Source organism: Cucurbita pepo, chromosome LG17 (assembly GCF_002806865.2).
Source record: "Cucurbita pepo subsp. pepo cultivar mu-cu-16 chromosome LG17, ASM280686v2, whole genome shotgun sequence".
In the NCBI taxonomy this organism is placed as follows: domain Eukaryota; kingdom Viridiplantae; phylum Streptophyta; class Magnoliopsida; order Cucurbitales; family Cucurbitaceae; genus Cucurbita; species Cucurbita pepo.
The window spans coordinates 6,373,599-6,394,183 of record NC_036654.1 but is presented as its reverse complement, the minus strand read 5'-3'; the positions used below and the strand labels follow the sequence as shown (position 1 = coordinate 6,394,183).

Here is a 20,585-nt window from a genome sequence, read left to right as displayed (position 1 = left end):
GAGGGGAGGGACTCTTCTTTTTTCGGTCTATTTGCATCAGGCTTTTACCGTACTAGCTAGTAAGAAGGTGTTCCCGAAAGGGGACGAAACCCGTCTAAGATCCCTATTTACCTCCCTCGTTCAATCAGGAAATGTCTTATATTGTTCATAATTTGTTTTTATGGTATCTCAGCCATCGGTGAGGAAGCAGCACAATGCAGGCTACAAACATAAGGTATCTTAATCTTACCCACGTCTCAATTTAGCATAGTATTCCTTATTCTGAGGTTGAACTCTTCAGGCCAGTTTAGAAATTGAATTTTATAGAAGTTTTATGGTTTTAAAAAAGAAAGCCACTTCCCGACTTAAAAGTTAAAAGAACTTGGTTGGTTAGAAACTTGTAAATGTGAAAAGTTAGAGGTAAGATTTTATTGTTTCTTAGAGTTTGCTTTGATTATGATTAGCATCTTTATGTGTATTGTAATTGTAGCTTGTACATCTCTAAATAAAAGGATAAAGTTTAAAGAATGTGGAAGTACTGAAATATGTTTCCATTCATCCATCCAAAAGAAATTAAAAAAATAAAATAAAATAAAAAGAGGGTGTTTTTAAGGAGGGAAAAAAAAACCAACAGATTTTAGTTCCTGATTTATTGATGCACTCCAGGCAAATGTGCGATCATACTATCAGCAATTTGAGGAGCAACAAACCCAAAGTTTAATTGACCAGAGGATCAAAGAACATCTCGGTCAAGCAGCAGCATTCCAGCAGGTTGGTGCAGCCTATAATCAGCATTTACTCGGTCAAAGACCTCGTCTTCCTGTACTACCTACTCCTGTAATGCCAGGAGGTGCCCCGGGATTAATGCCTGGAATTAGGCCTCCAGTTTTTCCAAGACCATTACCTGGTGCTCCAGGTAAAGTTCACACTTCTGAGATTTTTTATTTTTCTTTAATGCATATTCCTTGGTCTTTGAGTGTTGTTTAACAGTTTGCATTTTATACTAAATCCACCTTATTATTCACTTTGATAAGTAAAATCTAATAGTCGAAGTATTATACAGCTTGAATAGTGGAGATAATTCTTAGACCTGATAAATAAATTCCGAAGACGAATTTGAGATCTTCAAAATTTGGCTAAATTATAAAAATAATATGGAACTTTGCTCCATGTTTGAAATATACCTCATTCTTTTAAAAGTTGCATTATTACTCTGGATCTTTCATAAATGTTTCAGTACTACCTTTAGATTAGAAAATTCGTTGAAATGTTGGACCAAAAGTCAATGTGTCGAAACGTTGTTCTTTTAGACTAATCTAGGCAAGCGTCCTAGTCGTCATCGTAACATCATTCTAGGCAATCACCATATCAGTTTTTGGTCTAACATTTTAATGAATTTCTACTCCAATTGTTGTTTTGAATCATCGGTAATATTGCAACCTTGGAAAGATTATGAATATTTTTTAACCCATTGGCAAATTTCAGTGGTCTTTTTTGTTTTTAATAATTTAGCCTTAAAATTATTTCTGTTGGTACAGAAATGATTTTTATTTCTTTCCTTTCAACAATCAATATATGAAATTTCATTATAATATGACCTGTGGAACTGGAAAATGATGAGAGCAATGTAGATTTTCTAGCTGCTTCTTGAGGCTGCTTGATTCAACTATTCCTCAATTATTTTTATACCAAAAGTAAACCGAATCAACCAAATGGACTCATGACGGTCACTGTTGTTGGTTCATTCAGTTTGGTTTGCTCTCCTAGTCATTACCGTATTGAATTGGATGTATCTAATGCAATAGGTATTGTTTGAACTCCTCTCCTCCTTTGTCAATGTAGGATATCTACCTAATCCTACAATGCCGCCTATGATGGCCCCGCCTGGAGCTCTTATGCCCGGCCAGGTGAATATTCCATCCAGGCCACCTCCCCCAGCGCCAATTCCAGGGAGCACACAGCAACCATCTTCAACCAATGGTGCACCATTGACTGCTCCGCAAACGTATCAAGCAAATCCAGCAGCACCAGGAAGCGGTGGGTATGATAGTTTCACCACTATGGCTCAACCTTCCGAGTCTAACCCTTAAAGCTTCATATTGTTGTGCTGTTTGTGTTGATATCCAAAGCTCTTCTAATTCAAACTGAGACAATTGTTCTTAAAATGCCTGAAAAGAAGTTTGGAGCCTGGAGGTTTAATGTAGAGAAGTTCTTTTAGTAAGTGATGAGCAAAGGGAATTATTTTGGTGGTTTATTTTACTTAAAAGTTTAAATTTCCATGCATACATATCAAGCCTACGGCGACTAGAGAATGTGAAAGGTGCCTGGATCAAGCTTAGATTTTGATATTTGGTTGTACAATGAGTAAATATGTGGATGCCTGCATATTGAATTGTTAAGCTCATATTGCCTTCCCTTTATCTTCCAGTGATTCACTCCAAACTTGCACGAGAAGAATATAGATTTGATGTTGAATCATTACTGTTTTCCTTTTTTCTAGTTAGGACCGACCCGGGTTTTCACTAGCGTTGGCAGGTCAGCAAAGCCCATCCAGAAGATGTTTTTTATTTGCATTCACGCCTATATCATCTCTAGGATAAGTATAGTAATGAACATAACAACCTTATTGTTCGTACTCCAAACTTGCACGCTATCTTGCACGTGTAGCATGTAGGTTTGACATGCTAGCGCTCTTTATTTTCTGTCTTGTACATGTATAAGAAACAAACTTGTTTCAATGAAGAAAGAATGGAATACAACCCATAGGCTAGAGGGAAGAGAGATCTTCTACCTATGATGGTTAAGAAAAAATTGGTTAGATAATAAACTACGGATGGAAGGACTAAATTCTAACTTTTTCCAAACTCTAAATTTACAATTTGATAAAAAAAACTCTTCCAATCCAAGTTTGCTGTTCGCTGTTGTAATTATAGTCCTTAAGATTGGTGCTCTAATTCGAGGTTGTGCTAGCTTAACCATACTACAATTTATTAAAGCAATATATCTTCAATCAAAAGATCATAGATTCAATCCTCCTCAAAAGGCTTTGAAAAACGTACTCGAGTATCTTTGAAGGACCAAATAGATGCCCTAGCTAATAGTACTTACAAATTCTAGCTTTGCCTTCGAGCCGCCACCACCACCAGTTGAAAGCATTTCCGAAAGTGCTATGCCTTTCAGAGAAAGAGTTGAGGTCTTGGAGACAAACTTGCAGGATCTGGTTTAGGAACATCCATACTAAGTCACAGAAAGTTGCTTTGACATTGAAGAACAAGAGGAATACATGAATTGTTTGTCCATAATATATACTAAGCTACTCATAAGAAAGAAACGTCAGAGACAAAAATTAGCAAGTTACTTTGAAAAATGTGGATGAAACAGTTAAGACAGCTCTATTCTTTGAGCAATTAAGTTCACTGCTGCATTGGCAGAAGAGAATGCACCATGAAAACTTTCCTTATATGAAATAGATTCCAATTCTCTTGCCATGTTCAATAAAATATCGGCTAGCTCTGTCCTCTTCTCTAACAAAGAATTGTAGTATGATTTTGCAGCAACCTTGCTTATCTCTACATTAGTTTCCTCTGGACAGTACTCTTCGTCCAGCCATTTGTGCAGGGTAACCCTAAGCCATTCTGATTCCTGAAAAATACCTAAACAGATTATTCATAAAGGAAAGATATGAAAGATTATTCAAAAGAGCTAAGTAAGGCTGTAAATCCGATCTCTCAAACTTGTTCTTGCTACATGTTTTCTGCAAAATTGAAAAACTATAGCATTTGGAAGAACTTTCAGAAGGTAAATACAAAGGTAGATTTATTTATGAAGTGAAAAAATTGAAAAACCAAGTAGATTTCAAGGATTTCCAATCTCATTTGCAATAACTATTGGAGAAGAATGATAAAAAACTGTCTTAGATCATGAAAACAAATGTAAAATAGTGGTATTCTTGCCATGTTTGACTTTGGGGCCTGATATTATTGATACCAACTTGGAAAATCTTTCCCACCTCACAAATCAAAATCCATTTAAGTTCCAACGTAGAAGCGTTTTATGAGATTCCACATCGGATGGGGAGGAGAATGAAACATTGTTTAATGGTGTGGAAACCTCTTCCTAACAGACGCGTTTTAAAAACCTCGAGGGGAAACTTAAAAGGAAAAGTCCAAAGAGGACAATATATGCTAGCTGTGGGCTTGGGCTGTTACAAATGGTATTAGAGCCAGACACCGAGCGATGCGCCTGCGAGGAGGCTGAGTTTTGAAGGGGAGTGGATTGGTGGGGGTCCCACATCAATCGGAGAAGGAAACAAGTGTCAACGAGAACCCTGGGCTCTGAAGGGAGTGGACTTTGAGATCCCACATCGGTTGGGGAGGAGAACGAAACATTCTTTAAAAGGGTATGATAATATCTCCCTAAGTAGAAGTGGTGGGCTTGGGTTTGGGTGGTTACACCTTTTCTATTCTACTAAAAAATTGTTCATCGGAAAAATGCATCAAAAGCCGTGCCCTTAACATACTCTGGTGACTGAACAAATTTGTGTGGTGGCTCGTGAAGATTCATTCTATGGCATAACAGATATAGTCATCAAATTCGGGCCAGTTTTAGAAACCAACTCCGATATCTTCACTAACAGACTAGCTCCATGGCTTGGATAATAAGCCATTGCCCGAGACTGCAGGAGAACATTACACACCCCACTGAAATTCTTAGCAACACAAATTCTAGAGGAGAATATCAAATTTCTGCTAAAATATCACATGGATAACAATGTCAACACACCACAGTCACCAGTTCTAAACATCGAAAATGTGCCATTATTACGAACAAAGCTAATCAACACGTTCAAGATTGCAAAACGAAGTTCCAAACGAACCTAATCAAACAAAAATCAACAAGACCGGAAAGCAATACCTCCAATGCCTTGGAAGGGACCGACCAAGCATCAGGAACCCTGAGGCTTTCAACCTGCTCTTCAGGATCGTCATCTTGATCACCATACGGTGGCCCGTAACGAATATAAGACCTCGGAGTTAATCGCTCCAGAACGACATTGCAAGGGAGAATCTGCGGAGAAGAAGCTCGGAAGTTCATGGCGCGCTTTCTAGAAGTGAATTGAACCGAAAAATCGGAGGAAAACGCAGAAGAATTAGTGATTGAAACGTGCCTACTAGATGGAACCAAAATCAGAGACTCCATTTTCGTTCTGTTTTCTGTGATTCTCCGAGATCCCAACCAGTTGATGGCAGGCGGGATGGAGATGTGTGGATAGAATTTTTAAGTTGTGTTGTTATTATTTTATATATATATATTAATATGTGTTTAAAAAACTAAGTTAAAATTTGAAAATAAATAAATAAATAAAAACACACTGAAGGCTAAATTTGTAATTTAGCATTTTAACTAAACATTCAAACTATGGGCTTATGGCCCAATTAAATGGGCCGAAGTCATCGCCATGAAGCCCAATTGTTGGGTCAAAACTAGTCAGCGAGGCGCCAAAATTCAGCCGGGCTTTACCTAATCCAAAAATCTTCGTTCAAAGGATAAGGAAATTCTCCGGCACTGACTCACCGTCTCCGACAACATTTCTATGGAATAAATCATCTCCAAGTTCTTTAATTCTCAAGCTCCGAGTAATGGCTGCAGCGATGGCCAGCAGCTGCTTCTCCGTCTTCAGTTCCACCATCAATTTCCGCTCCTCCTTTCCCTCCCGGAGCCTCCCGCCAACGCCACTCCGATCAACTGCTTTGCTCACTTCTACAGCTACTGCTGACCGGAAAATCGCTTCCGGCTCTAAACGTCGCTCCTCTTCCGCCTCTTCTTCTCTAAACTTCGATGATGAGGTATTTTGTTGGCTGAATGCTTCTTGCTGTATCCACTTCAATGTCGTTATTGTTCTGAGTCTTACTTTTTGACATGTTTACGGTACTTTAGTGGAGAATTTTGAGTTGATTGAACCGTAAAATAGGCATTGTGCATCAAGAGATTCGAGACTTGGTCGAGCTTGTGAACTTGCCGTGTTGTTGTCTCGTTGTGGAGTCTTCAAAACATTTAAAAACTTGGTCATCGTGTCTATCTCGTTCCCATTTGTTGCAGGAATATGTCACGTAGTCATAGCTTTCTTTCATTATTCGTTGAAGTATTGAAGGCCTGATGCTTTTTGTTGTATCCGCTTCAGTGCCGACTTGATTGAATATTAAGTGAACAGATTCATTTGTTTAATGTTAACTGACTGGGGAGAGACCATCGGATGGAAACAAGTGATTTACTATTTTTATTGCATTCCTCATCTAACATATTTTTGGTAAATGTGGGTCACCAACTGAAGGGGGAATCTGCTCGACGTGATCCATTTCTTCGAAAATCAAAAGATGGCATATCACTGCTACGTCAGAGTGAAAATAATGCTCAAAGAAATCCAGGCCGACTGCAGACAGCAGCTTATAAATCATTTGGCATGCAGGGGAAGGATAGAAAGGAGTTGGTTAACGCAGTCGAGGAGAAGGTATGATCAGTGGCTGTGGCATTTGGTGTTTGACTTGTATTTTGATGCTAATAGAAATAGGTCAATAACTTCATCAAATTATTCAATTAGGATTCGATTTTATGTTTCTATCTTCATAAGAGAGTGAAAAATTACCCTTTTCCATGATTATTTTAGCATTTCTGCAAGTGATCATGACTTCTATTCTTAAACTAAAGTTAGGATTACTCCAAAGGATTTATTTCTTACATCTCAAATCCTGTGGATGCTTGGAAATGTCAGGGTGAACCAGGGAATCTCCAAGATGCTGCTTTCCTCAATGCTGTTGTGAAGGTAATATAAACTAAAAGCTTAAGCTTACTATTCAGATCAACTGCCTCAAGCAATAACAGTGACTGGGTATCATTTCCATTTTACAATTACCTTCAAGTTTCTGCATTCGTCTGCATGTGAAGTTTGATTGACTTCTCTAATAAACAAGTCCCTTTTGGAATTATGATTAGTTATTTCCTTTTAGGATTCAATTATTTTTTTACTTATCTTACATGACCTATCAGGACTAGCCAAAATTACTCAACTTCCTCATGACAAGTGGGATTCTATTGGATTACCTTTTTGCATAGTGATACAGTGAAAAATGTTCTAGATCAAGTGATAAAAGTCATTTACAAGTTTCAAGGCACCAATACCTTTGTGCCTTTTTGTACTTCAAGAAATTATATTGGCTAGAGATGGGTTTCTTTTCTTTTACTTCAATATATAAATATTGTCGTTTAAAAGGAAAAGAAAGAAACAATGTACAAAAGGTGAAGATGATGCCTGAGTATTTGCAGATTGTATGAGCTGGTTCTCATTTTTGCTGAAATGCATATCACATTATCCCTCTTGATCTCACTTTTCCAGACGTACCGAGTATATATATATATATATATACCGTACACTATTCATGAGATTTTCTTCTTGCTTCTCTGATTTTTTGTTTAGGTGTATTGTACCCATACTGCTCCAGATTATTCTCTACCATGGCAGAAACAAAGGCAGTATACAAGTACTGGGAGGTGTGTACTAAACTTGGAATATGTTGAATTTCAGTTTCACACTTTCAGTCTTGGGGCATATCATTTATATTGTCCAGTTAATGTTACCAACCAATTATTGAGCTTTTCGTTGACTTAGTTTTTATTTTCCTTTTCTCTGCTATGCAGCGCTTTTATGATTGGTGATGGTAAACTCTTGACAAATGCACATTGTGTAGAACATGATACTCAGGTAATGTACTGAGACAATTGGGCCTCCATTTATGCGATAATATTTATTTCCCCATTTAAGCTTTTCATTTATTTATTTTTAATTGAGAAAGGATGCATGTCATCTTCTCTTTTTTTACATGCTTCATGAAATTTCTCCAAAAAAAAAAAAAAAAAAAAAAAAAANTAATCGTTACTTTCTTGTTTGCAATGCTGGTCTTAGCATCCTTTGAATCCGATATTTCCAAGATACTACTTTTCTTTTGCTAAATAATTGTAGCTACAATGTATTGATGTCAACACATTTTTATTTACTATTTTGCATGTTTCTTTTTTTTTTTTTTTTTTTTNTCCGGTTGCAGGTTAAAGTAAAGAAAAGGGGAGATGATACCAAGTATGTGGCTAAGGTATTGTTGGTGGAGAAGCTTGATTTCCTTTCTTAAGTTCTTGATAGATATCCTGTTGTTATCTTGCTCTGTTGAAGAATTCTCTTTCTGTTATTTACCATAAATTGTGAAGGCAGTTTAGGTTGCTAAAGGAAGAAATAAAAGAAAAATCCTTCCCACTAATTTCTAAGCAAGTTGAATGGCCAAGCCTATGCAACCTGGAGTTGTTAGTTTCCTTCTAGTGGACGTCAGGTCCTGAAAAATTCAACATGGTTCCTTTTAAAACCACTTCTTTTGTAAGCATTAAAATCAAGCCTGCTATTGCATTATAGGTCTATAAATGTAAAACTTTCTCCCCCTTCTTAAAGTAGATTTTCTTACAAAGTCATTTTTTCTTTCTTTATTATTTTTCGTGGGAAGGATCTGACTTTATGTCGATAATTTCATCCCTTGATGTTTATGTGAAGGTTCTGACTATTCAATGAAAAGTTTCTAGTTCTAAAAGTAATTTCCTTCTGTAGCTTCTTTTTGCATATTAGTGAAAGTAATGATACTTTCTTTTGTATAATAAACTATATATTCTCAAGTAAATGAAAAATATATTCTGAATTTGATGCTCGTGTCACTAGAAACTCTCATGGATTACCAATTGTTTGAGTCAGGTGTTTAGGTTGAAGATGTGTAATTATTGATTTTTGCAAAATCTTTGGGCTTACCATCCTCTTAGTGATGTTATACACAGGTTTTAGCCAGAGGAGTTGATTGTGATATAGCTTTACTTTCAGTTGAAAATGAGAACTTTTGGAAAGGAGCTGAACCACTAAAGCTTGGGAATTTGCCTTGCCTTCAGGTTCATACTCGGCTCTTTGATTGAGTGATTGATTCCAGTTTATGGCATTTTTTATATCATTGCTACTACTACTTCTGGCAACCCTTGACCTCTTAAGCTCTAAATTTTCTTCATCTTTCAAATGTTTTTTTTTTCTTGATAGCTATACCTCCTATCCAAATAGGCTTATATCTTTCGCTACATTATTTTGCTTATGTACATCCTATAGGCTTATATCTTTCGCTCAATTCTTGCTCCATCTCTCGGCAGGATGCTGTGACTGTTGTGGGGTATCCCCTTGGAGGAGACACTATATCAGTGACTAGGGGAGTTGTGTCACGTATAGAGGTGGGTACCCCTTGTCCGATTCTTATTACTTAACTGTTCATTTGTCACGTTGCCTTCTTTCATGGTTATATTTCTGGATGTTATTAGAAAATATACCATGGATCTTAGAAATTCATTTCATCAGGTTACGTCCTATGCTCATGGGTCATCAGATTTGTTAGGCATTCAAATTGATGCTGCAATAAATCCTGGTCAGTAGATTGTACTTTTTAGTCTTAAAAAATTAATCCTGCTTATGAGGTATTTACTGCTTCTTCTTGCTAGATTTTAGGTAATAGTGGTGGTCCTGCATTTAACGACCATGGCGAATGCATTGGAGTGGCATTTCAGGTAGATTTTTTAAGTTCTTTTTATTTATTCGCTCTATAAACAGACATCATTGTCCTAAATGTTAACACCTATTCCTTACCATCTGCATTTTATTGGATAAGTTGTACATGACTGATTTTCTGTCGAGTTGACTTTATTTATAACCTATATTTTTACGTTGTTTTTCTGTTCAGCAAATTCCTGCTATTCTTATGCAACAATATTTTCTTTATCTACGGTTTCTTTACAAGAAATTTCCTTTAGGTTTACAGGTCTGACGATGTTGAGAACATTGGATATGTTATTCCGACTACAGTTGTATCTCATTTTCTAAATGACTACGAGAGGAATGGGAAATATACTGGTGAGGCTTCTTAACTTTTTGATACATATAATCGTATTTGTAGTGCAATGCCGCAGTCTGCATGTACCTAAACTCTTAAAATTTTCAGGCTTTCCTTCCCTTGGAGTTTTGTTGCAGAAGTTGGAAAATCCAGCACTACGTGCTTGTTTGAGAATGAAATCAAATGAGGTCTGTCTTTTCTGAAATTATGCTTCGAATATAGGCTAGAAAAATTTCTGTTTTTTGGATATATTTGTGAAAAAGTTACTTTTAATCATATATCTTCTATATAGAATGGATGCATAATGTCAGCAAATATGGTTTTAGGTTTGCTTTAAGTTGTCTCTTGTTTCCATTGTTGGTGCTTGATGCCCTTATATTTTTCAAGTGATAACTCCTTTCCTACTGCCTTTCTGACCTGATATCATCGTCAATCAGGGTGTATTGGTTCGAAGAGTAGAGCCCACTTCTGATGCTAATAATGTCCTGAAAGAGGTATGCCTAACATTATCTGGAGGTTATTGTATGAGAATGTTCTTTTACTTGCTTAAATTCATGGAGAACCACACGTCGCATGTGGAAATCCAACTGTTCACTGGTAATTAAGCTTTATGTCTCGTGTTTGGTGGAAAATTAATAGAATAAAAGGACCTCAGCGTGTGAAATTCCACTTCGTTGCTTCCGTCATGAAGGATTTTTGCATTTGAATGTCTGTCCATCGTGGAGGACCCTTGAAATGAGTTCTGACGCAAATTCCTTGACAATATCTACAACCAGAAATATTATTATGTCAATTTTAAAATAGCTTTCAGCCACAATTTGTGACTCGACTAACTATATGTACTTGAAGAGATTGAATAGTCCACTAGAAAAAAAAAAACTACGTTCTAATAAGAGGGCATTTGAGATATGGCTTTTAAAGTCCGTGAGTTTGACATTTCTAGTTGAGCCTTTGTCGAGTTCAGAATCACAAACCATAATTAATAGCAAAACCATTATCACTTTTGGAACACTTAAAACTACATACTATGTAGTTCAAAATCACAAACCGAATATAGGCTTTTGAAATCTAATCTTAGCACAAACCAAGTACAGACTGCACAACTTAGGTTTCTTAACCTTTAGACTTACGAACTCACATTTAAAGTTGTGGGGTCCAGGAAATTGATGGTGGTTATTTTGTTTTCAGGGAGATGTAATTGTTAGCTTCAATGATATTAAAGTTGGATGCGAAGGAACAGTACCTTTCCGGACAAATGAGCGCATAGCATTTCGATACCTTATTAGTCAAAAGTAAAGTACTCAAATCCTTTATTAAGTTTAATGGACTTCACTGCATGCATAGATGTGGAAACCGTGACTTTGCTGTAGTTATAACTTTATTTGCGTCATTACTTAATTACATTGTTTACAGATTCGCTGGCGATGTTGCAGAGCTTGGTATTATTAGATCAGGAGAGCATATCAAAGCTAAAGTCATTCTCAATCCTCGCGTGCACTTGGTACGCTCAGAGTCGATGCCCATGGAGTTCATTTGATTTAGTTTGTAAATTCATTGTTCTGATTGGTTTTGTCATGCACTTAACTGAAGGTTCCCTTTCACGTTGATGGTGGTCAGCCCTCTTATCTAATAATTGCTGGTTTGGTGTTTACTCCACTCTCTGAACCACTAATAGAGTATGCTGTAATTTAGTACTTGCTCTTGAATTGCGTTCTTTTCTCGCAACACATTTACATTTTTCATGCATATACTAATTCAAGATATTTTATTTCTTTTTCTACAGCGAGGAATGTGAAGATTCTATTGGGGTATGTTACTTGGATGAGACTTTTTGAGTCAGAAATGCAGAAGTCAAAGCTGTTTCCATTACTTTTTTTCGTAGTTTGACGTTTTATTTTTCATCTTCTCTTTTGATTAGTTGAAACTACTGGCGAAGGCACGCTATTCCTCGGCAAGTTTCGAAGGGGAACAAATAGTGATCCTGTCGCAGGTAAGTTGCAAATTTGATTTTAACAACAAACATCTAATGTTGAGGATTATTGGGAGTGAGTCTAGATATTATGTTTCTTTGTTTCGGCTTCACTGTACAAAAGTATGTAGATGTTAGTCAGTGGATTTATTTTCCAAAACGCGTAATTATACTATATCATTTTTTGATAAATATACTATCTTAAGTTAAACTCATTTCATTTTTGTCAAAATTAAAACATGTATTACATAATATATTTAGAAATTATAATCCTGTTCTAACCACAAGCGTCAAAATCGTTGAGATAATGCATGTCTAATTTATGGATTTTGGAGTACATTATCTTCCAAAACACCTCATCTTCCAGCGTAAGGTTCATTTCCTTGCTTTCATTTTAGTGAGGACAAAATAAATCACATCAACTTGGTTTTCATCTCAGGACGTTAATTATTTCCCGTTTCCTTTTAAATCTTAATCGACATCTTTTCACGCTCAGGTCCTGGCAAATGAAGTGAACATTGGATATGAGGATATGGGGAATCAGCAGGTAGTTTACTTGAATCATTAAACTCTAGTTTGATCATGATTTTATTCTTGGAATTTAATTTTGTTTACTGATTTGTTTATTTTTAGCTTTTCATAAATATAGTTGAAAATTGAAATCCAAGCCAAAATTTTCAAAAATGGAAAGTTAAAACAACTTTATCATTAACTTATCTACTTATAAGGTATAAGGTATATATTCTTGACCAAGAGATCAGAGGTACGAACGTAATCGTTATTGTCAACTTTAGCATTAACTCATCTACTTATAAGGTATATACTCTTGACCAAGAGGTCAGATGTACGAACTGAATCGTTATTGCCAATTTTAGCATAACTTATCTACTTATAAGTTATATACTCTTGACCAAGAGGTCAGATGTACGAACTGAATCGTTATTGCCAATTTTAGCATAACTCATCTATTTATAAGACTCTTGACCAAGAGGTCAGAGGTACAAACTTAATCGTTATTGGCAACTTTAGCATTAACTCATCTACTTATAAGGTATATCCATTTGATCAAGAGGTGAGAGATACAATCCCGGTAGAAATATTCATAAATGATGTTTATGACATTACTGCAGGTTGTAAAGCTGAATGGAACTCAAATCAGAAATATTCATCACTTAGCACACCTTGTTGACAGTAAGTTACTGTAATCTCAGTCCTCAGCCTTATTTTTTCCCTCAATTTCACCATTTTTCAATGATGGTCTGTGACATTTCTTCAGCCTGCAAGGACAAATACTTGGTTTTCGAATTCGACGAGAACTACATTGCCGTTCTTGAGAGGGAATCTGCTATTGCAGCTTCATCTTGTATACTCAAAGATTATGGTATTCCATCCGAAAGGTCCTCGGATCTTTTGGAGCCATACGTAGATATATCAGGAGACGACAAAGGAACTAATCAGAACTACGGTGATAGTCCAATCTCCAATTCAGAAATAGGTTTCGAGGGACTTCTTTGGGCATAGTCACACAAAGCATTGCTACTTGATCTAAAAATTGACCCTGCAGATATGGTTTCACTGTCTGCTCGCTTAGATGTTGCAGGCCACGGGAGTTAGCTCGACCGCAGTCTTCCGAGTCCTTACTGCAGGTTTTTCCATTGTACTCTCCTTGTATTTATTTGCATTGCAATTCGTTTTGCTATTGAATAAGGGGAGCAAAAAGTTTTGCAGAATATAAGGCTGGAATCAGCCGTTGAAGCCATTGTAGCATTGATGTAAAAGACTAATATTAGTCGGGTAAAATGCATCATTCTTTTCTATTTAGAGCCCTTTCGTCTTATAGACCTACGTATTCTAAGTTACTCGTATAATTTGTTCGAATGATGAGTTTACGTTTATTTCAATGAATCCTTCTTTTAAATAGGCGAACCATTAAGACGATTTTATACATAATGTACAACAGTTGAGTTTAGTCATGATTTACGAGGACTTATTAAGTAGAAATTAGATGATACAAGCATGAAAGACTACCCAATTTATTGATTACTCATCTACAATATCTACACTATGATATTGAGGAAAATAGTGTAGTTTGTACATAGACATTCGAACAATATGGACTAATAACACGAATGACCAAATTTAGATGTGTTTTTGAAATATGGCAACCATGCTTTTTTATTTTTTTTTTAGAGAAAAAAAAGAATTGAATAGAATTTACTTGTAACGGCCAAGATATTGTCCTCTTTGGGCTTTCCCTCAAGGTTTTAATACACATCTGCTATGGAAAGGTTTCTACACCTTTACAAAGGGTGTGTTTCGTTCTCCTTTTTAACCAATGTGGAATATCACAATTTACGCTTAACTGCGGAGTTCTTATGCGATTCGTTACATTAGTGTTGGTATGATCGCACCCTTTATAAGGGTGTGGAAACCTTCCCCTACCATACCGATTCGTTGCATTAGTGTTGGTATGATTGCACCCTTTATAAGGATGTGGAAACCTTCTCCTACCATACACGTTTTAAAGCCTTCAGGAAAAGCCCGAAAATAAAAGTCCAAAGAAGACGCTAACAGTGGATATGGGTCGTTACATCATCAAATTATTAAAACAAAAAAAATCAACCGTGTTTACTCACTCTATTTCTATCTTTATTGTTATGATGAGCCTATTAGTATGGTAAAATATACATATTATTGAACTATTTAAAAATAATAATAATAAAAATCTTACACTATCCCTCTCGCAGCCGCACATCTACATCCTTTTGTCTTTTTCCCACTTTTCCTTCTTCTTCATATATTCCTCTCTACTTTACCCCACGCCGGCCATCGGCATCGCTTTTCCTTTCTCCTCCTCCTATCTCCCTCTCCGTTGAATCGCACCGCCGCGCCCTCACGCGCTCCGTTGAGACAAAGAAATGGCGACTTCTCTCTCTTCCTCCCAAACTCTTCACACCCTTCTCTGCAAAAACCTCACCGTTTCTCTATCCTCTTCATTTGTCTCAATTCCCAAGCCTTTACCCTCTCTTCCCCACTGCCACCGTTTCCTTCCTCTGACCCACTTCACCAATAATCGCTTCCACTGCCACCGCCGTAGCTTCGTAGTCCGGGCCGACTCTAACAATGGCGTCGAAGGTGTTCGACCTTATGATTTTGACCTCTTTACTATCGGTGCAGGCAGTGGCGGTGTGAGAGCTTCCCGTTTTGCTGCTAATTTTGGTGCCTCGGTGGCGGTTTGTGAGCTTCCTTTCTCAACCATATCGTCGGATACCGCTGGAGGTGTTGGTGGGACGTAAGTTTGGAATTTCTTTTTAATTTGATCCTATGAATCTGAGCATATCTGAATTGAATTGAGGTGTTTTCAATGTTTACTGGCTGTATGAAAGAAATGTTTTGAAGGGTAGCTTTGATTTAGGAGCCCCAAGGAAAGTTTTCACTAATTTGAATCATTAGGTGAGGTTAATAAGGAAAACGTTTGATGTCTTCAGGGTATGAACTGGACGAGTGCTTGGACTTTTAAATGGTTATTGCCCTTTATGTTTATCAAAAACTACATGGTTTCAATACATTTTGGGGTTGTGGAGGTTTGCTGGATAGTCTTTCTGCTCTTCCAGGCAGTTCTGTGTGTGAGAGAGAGATAGAGGTGTGTTTTTTTTTAAAGATTATTACATTATAAACATGGGGTTGAGGATTGGAACCTACAGCTGTTGGGAGGAGATGACTTAATTATTAAGTTAAGGTGTGTTTACCCGTTGAATTGAAGCGCTGGTTCGGTATTGATTCCTTGTCCTTGGTTGTTTTTGTCTTGGGATATCTCATTACCATGCCTAGTAGATTCACTAAAGATGGAGAACATGGAAGTACTTATTTTTTTCGTACCCAAAAGAGGGAGAACGGAGAGGTTAAGGAGGGAAATGTTAAATCGTTTAGTTAAATGTTTATCAATTACATATTAGAAGTATTTAATTAGTTCGTCCATCTTTTGAAGCATTATATATTTCATTACTTCAATCATATAATGTTTCAAATTTAGATATTGTTAACTGAAATGAATTTTTAATAGGAAGATCGTTAAAATATATAGTTCTTTTTAAAATGTATACCAATATTATGTCATCAAAGTTTATCATGGATTCATCAATGACAAGGGAGTACATTGAAAAGTGATAATCTGGAAGTGACTAAATCGAAACTTTTTATATAGAAAAGACGATTAATAATAATACCAAACATTATGGACGAAGCATGTACTTAGTCTCTATTTTATAGAAAATGACATGTCATATTGTGCGTGTGATGGTGTGTTCTTAAAATTGAATGTCTTTCAGTTTCTATGTTTGTTATCTTACTATTAGATTGCCAGGTGTGTTATTCGTGGATGTGTACCAAAAAAGCTACTTGTATATGCATCAAAATATGCACATGAATTTGAAGAGAGTCATGGCTTTGGATGGAAATATGACACCGAACCAAAGCATGACTTTAGCACCTTGATTGCTAACAAGAATGCTGAATTAAATCGACTAACTGGTATCTACAAAAATGTTCTGAAAAATGCTGGTGTCACGTTGATGGAAGGCCGTGGAAAGGTGGGGCGACACTGCGAATTCATGATTTTTGCATTAAATGTTATCGTTCTACTTTTCGAACACTCTGTTTTAGCTCATAAAATTTTGAAATGTTCAAGACATTATTCAGCTCATATAGTTTTGTATTTTAGACTTGTTATTCAATTGTTAATTGCATACGTTTCAACAAAATGTCTACAGATTGTGGATGAACACACTGTTGATGTAGATGGAAAACTTTATTCAGCTAAGCACATTCTAGTGTCAGTTGGGGGGCGCCCTTTCATTCCCGACATTCCTGGCAGTGAGTATGCCATAGATTCTGATGCTGCCCTTGAATTGCCATCCAAACCCGAGAAGATTGCCATAGTTGGAGGTGGATATATTGCTTTAGAGTTTGCTGGCATCTTTAATGGTTTGAAAAGTGAAGTTCATGTATTTATACGACAGAGTAAAGTGCTAAGAGGCTTTGATGAAGAGGTGAAATATTGAAGATGGTTCTATTCTTGCTCGCTTGTCAATTATCGTTCACTTCAAAGCTCTCATGTTTATTTTTCATTTCTTGTTCTAGATTAGAGATTTTATTGGAGAACAGATGTCTCTAAGAGGAATTGAGTTCCATACAGAGGAGTTACCACAAGCTATCCTCAAATCAGCAGATGGGTCATTATCTCTGAAGACTAACAAAGGAACGGTCGATGGCTTTTCACATGTTATGTTTGCAACAGGGCGCAGGCCTAATACAAAGGTACAATATCACGATATTGATAAGAGTGGATACGTCCTCGAGGCATGCTTGAATATTGCCATTAATTTTTCGTTAACCACCTTATTAATGCTACTCATACTTGCAGAACTTGGGGTTGGAGGAAGTCGGAGTAAAAATGACCAAAAATGGAGCAATTGAGGTAGCGACTCCGGTTTTCTTATTGTTTATTTCCTTTGCTTAAATCTGTTATGAGCCTTATTTTCTGTCTTTTCAGGTTGATGAATACTCACGTACATCAGTTCCTTCAATTTGGGCTATTGGAGATGTTACAGATCGAATCAACCTGACTCCTGTTGCTTTAATGGAGGGAGGAGCATTAGCTAAAACCATATTTCAGAATGAGCCTACAAAACCCAATTATAGGTAACTATCTTGTGATGATTTGTTAGTAAGTGGTTTTCTATGATCTCAAGAACTCTCTGGAATGTTGTCTTTACTGCTCGATATGATCTTATCTTCGACTGTTTCTTCGTATTGAAAATATGATATGAAGTAATTGGATGTAATTGAGAGACGGGCGGATTTGTAGGAAGGAAACACGAACTTTGAATTATGATTATTTATTTATTTTTTGGATATCACGAGTGTTCTGGTTAGCTTGTGCCCACCTCGACTAACTCACCAGATAATTGCTCGACCCGAAACACAAATGCAATTGGAAGGGCGGAATTTTAAGGGGAAGAGTGAGGGAAATCTACAGGAAGAACAATTGGAATAAAAGTGAACACTAAAGTGCATATTTCTCTTATCTATAATCTTTTTTGGTCTATCTTTTTGTCGGTAATATTTTCTTCAATGTCTTACTCTTTACGTAGTGCTGTTCCTTGTGCTGTTTTCTCTCAGCCGCCAATTGGAACCGTCGGTCTTACTGAAGAGCAGGTAAAAAGAGATTTCGTGTTTAAAATATTGGTGTCGATATGCTTTAAGTCGTGTTGTTAACATTTCAATAATTGCAATGTAGGCCATACAAAAACACGGTGATGTCGACATCTACACAGCCAACTTTCGGCCCTTAAAGGCTACACTCTCCGGGCTCCCTGACCGAGTTTTTATGAAGCTTGTAGTCTGTGCAAAGACGAATAAAGTTTTAGGAATACACATGTGTGGTGATGATTCACCAGAAATTTTGCAGGTAACATGCACCTATACATCAGCATGCTTTATCTCTCTCTCTTTTACCGATATCGATTCCTAAGCTCATGGTGCTCGGTGTTAATGGTCAGGGATTTGCTGTGGCTGTGAAAGCGGGTCTGACCAAGGCAGACTTCGATGCAACGGTGGGCATTCATCCTACAGCCGCTGAAGAATTTGTCACAATGCGGACTCCTACAAGGAAGATTCGGAAAAGTCCCGAGGTTTGTTGAGAATGACGAGCCTGCGTTGATTAACCATATTGTTATCTTGAACTACTAATATCATTTGGGCTACATCTGTTAGGAAAAGTCAGATTCTGAGGCTAAAGCTGCAGCAAGCACGATGCAAAGTTAATTGATTTGTTATACGAACGCGTAGTCAGTCCTTTCAGGTACCTGCTCTCTCGACCCATATACCATCTTTTTGAGTTCTCTACGAGCGTGATGTAGCTTTCATTGAGTTCTTATGATTTGAAAAGTTAGAATTTCATCTTTATGGTTTGATAGAATCTTATTAAGAGTTTTATCGACGAGAACTATTTGGGAGGATTTTATCAAACCATAGAGACGATTGTGTTCATTATCAATTAAATATCTCTTGAAAACGACCCTCTCAGAATTCAAAAACACCCTTCATCTTAGGTTCCATCACGTATGTAGAATCAGAGATCTTCGAAACTTCCAAGGATTCTCCCAAGTTTGATCTTTTTCCTGCCACCTAGTTTGAGTCACGAGCGACCCCACCCTTAGCCTTAGCCTTAGGAAGTTAAAGAGAATGTAGATTGACATATGAGTCCAACGACGACTGTGTGGCATGCTAGAATCGATGTTCGGGTTAGAATGATAAACCTTAATCTGATGCAGAAGAGTGAGGAGGTTCAAGTCCTCTACCCCCTCCTAACTTTATCTCCCAGTTTATTAAATGCTTGGCAGGGAATAGGAATACATACTTTCGGGAGGATAGTTGGGTTGGCTATAGGCCTCTTGTAACCATCCAGGTCCACAGTCACGTTTTAAAACCTTGAGGAGAAGTCTAGAAGGGAAAGCCCAAAGAGAACAATATCTACTAGCGGTGGGCTTGGGCTGTTACAAATAGTATCATATCCAGATACGGAGCGGTGTGCCAGCGAGGACGCTGGACACCCAAGAGGGGTGGATTGTGAGATCTCACGTTAGTTGGAGAGGAGAATGAAGCATTCCTTATAAGGATGTGGAATCCTCTCCCTAACAAACGCGTTTTAAAACCGTGAAGTTGAAGGCGATACGTAACGGGCTAAAGCAAACAATATCTGCTAGCAGTGGGCTTGGGCTTGGGCTGTTTCATCTATTCGCTCCAAATTTCCTTGGCTTTATTTTTCATCTCCCGTGAAACCTAGTTTAGTGGCTTCCGTCTTACCTAATCGATGTAATCCCTTATTCTCTCTCTCGTACCCCAATCGATCTTGTTGTTTCCTTCACCATTTACTATTGTTGCTCGAAAACATTCGCCAACAAGCCCTGATATAACCCCCACCATATCAGAAACATAGGTAAGGTCAGAAAAAGTTCTCAACGCTCTAGAGGTTCGAACGACCGCATTCGTTACTCACACGATCAAAACCTCTTTAACTATTTCTGTGATCATAATGCAGCAAGAAATGTGAATGTGTGAACCTGAAGATCTGATATTTTTTTGTTGATAGAAAGTTCAGCAGCTGAGTTTTGAATTTATGGCGAGGATATTAATGAGAAGAAAAAGAGAGGCCCCGGAAACACTGGTAGTACAGAGACCGTAACTTTGGGAGGACACCAATTCCAAAGATAGCAGCTTGAAGAAAGGTGAATTGAGTATGTTGTAAATTATGCTTTGAGCACCATTGATGGGATTTCTCAATTTTTGATTCTCTGTTTTCCTCCAAAATTTTAATAAATTTAATATTGATGCGTTATTTTTCACAAAATTTGTGATTAATTCTCGTGTCGGGTGGTGTCGGGTGGTTTTTTCTGCTCCTTGAACCATTTTCTCAAGGAGGAAGTATCATACGAGGACAAAGATGTCATTTTTACGAAGAGCTCAACATCAACGAGAAATTTGCTCCACTCTGCTTTATTAAAAGCCAGGACCAATACGGGATGACTCGAATGGACAGATAGAACAAAACTAGATAGTTGATAGAATTGTGATGGTATATCACAACAAGAAGGTGCTTGTGCCTCAACGATGGGACCTTACGAGGA

At 37.2% G+C, this 20,585-nt stretch overlaps 4 protein-coding genes across 8 annotated transcripts in view; 3 read left to right on the top strand and 1 right to left on the bottom strand.

Annotated features, from left to right (window-relative positions):
- The window catches only part of LOC111779178 (U1 small nuclear ribonucleoprotein C), a 3,400-nt gene extending 1,001 nt beyond the window's left edge, over nucleotides 1–2,399 (top strand). The window contains exons 3-5 of the mRNA XM_023659264.1: nucleotides 173–214; nucleotides 646–895; nucleotides 1,822–2,399. Coding sequence (XP_023515032.1) covers nucleotides 173–214; nucleotides 646–895; nucleotides 1,822–2,069 — 540 coding nt within the window. The 3' untranslated portion in view covers nucleotides 2,070–2,399. The remainder of the gene's footprint in view (nucleotides 1–172; nucleotides 215–645; nucleotides 896–1,821) is intronic.
- Nucleotides 2,400–2,634: 235 nt separating this feature from the next.
- Nucleotides 2,635–5,248, bottom strand: LOC111779179. 2 transcript variants are annotated; one of them, XR_002812663.1, is made up of 4 exons: nucleotides 4,894–5,248; nucleotides 3,338–3,621; nucleotides 3,088–3,196; nucleotides 2,635–2,770 (listed from the first exon to the last, which is right to left on the bottom strand). XR_002812663.1 is itself a non-coding variant. In XM_023659265.1 (2 exons), exons 1-2 carry the CDS (start codon nucleotides 5,176–5,178, stop codon nucleotides 3,361–3,363), a joined length of 546 nt encoding a protein of 181 aa, XP_023515033.1. In that variant the 5' UTR covers nucleotides 5,179–5,248; the 3' UTR covers nucleotides 3,218–3,360. The 2 variants fall into 2 exon arrangements, 1 of the variants encoding a protein (XP_023515033.1); XM_023659265.1 differs by lacking the exons at nucleotides 2,635–2,770; nucleotides 3,088–3,196 and having other exon boundaries at nucleotides 3,218–3,621.
- Nucleotides 5,249–5,495: 247 nt separating this feature from the next.
- On the top strand, nucleotides 5,496–13,776 carry LOC111779106 (protease Do-like 2, chloroplastic). 2 transcript variants are annotated; one of them, XR_002812645.1, is made up of 22 exons: nucleotides 5,496–5,825; nucleotides 6,311–6,487; nucleotides 6,749–6,799; nucleotides 7,451–7,524; nucleotides 7,672–7,735; nucleotides 8,076–8,120; nucleotides 8,842–8,949; nucleotides 9,199–9,276; nucleotides 9,401–9,467; nucleotides 9,548–9,606; nucleotides 9,850–9,949; nucleotides 10,038–10,117; nucleotides 10,367–10,423; nucleotides 11,118–11,221; nucleotides 11,343–11,430; nucleotides 11,520–11,605; nucleotides 11,713–11,737; nucleotides 11,848–11,919; nucleotides 12,395–12,445; nucleotides 13,029–13,089; nucleotides 13,175–13,544; nucleotides 13,627–13,776. XR_002812645.1 is itself a non-coding variant. In XM_023659177.1 (21 exons), exons 1-21 carry the CDS (start codon nucleotides 5,619–5,621, stop codon nucleotides 13,417–13,419), a joined length of 1,899 nt encoding a protein of 632 aa, XP_023514945.1. In that variant the 5' UTR covers nucleotides 5,496–5,618; the 3' UTR covers nucleotides 13,420–13,721. The 2 variants fall into 2 exon arrangements, 1 of the variants encoding a protein (XP_023514945.1); XM_023659177.1 differs by having other exon boundaries at nucleotides 13,175–13,721.
- An 882-nt stretch (nucleotides 13,777–14,658) lies between these two features.
- On the top strand, nucleotides 14,659–20,319 carry LOC111778721 (glutathione reductase, chloroplastic). Of its 3 annotated transcripts, none has more exons than XM_023658697.1 (11): nucleotides 14,661–15,190; nucleotides 16,262–16,487; nucleotides 16,668–16,946; nucleotides 17,038–17,214; nucleotides 17,321–17,374; nucleotides 17,450–17,598; nucleotides 18,051–18,114; nucleotides 18,197–18,367; nucleotides 18,459–18,590; nucleotides 18,673–18,760; nucleotides 20,055–20,319. In XM_023658697.1, exons 1-10 carry the CDS (start codon nucleotides 14,817–14,819, stop codon nucleotides 18,721–18,723), a joined length of 1,677 nt encoding a protein of 558 aa, XP_023514465.1. In that variant the 5' UTR covers nucleotides 14,661–14,816; the 3' UTR covers nucleotides 18,724–18,760; nucleotides 20,055–20,319. The 3 variants fall into 3 exon arrangements, 2 of the variants coding, with proteins under 2 accessions (XP_023514465.1, XP_023514463.1); XM_023658695.1 differs by having other exon boundaries at nucleotides 20,051–20,319; XR_002812599.1 differs by lacking the exons at nucleotides 18,673–18,760; nucleotides 20,055–20,319 and having other exon boundaries at nucleotides 14,659–15,190; nucleotides 18,079–18,114; nucleotides 18,459–18,583.
- The last annotated feature ends 266 nt before the right edge of the window (nucleotides 20,320–20,585 follow it).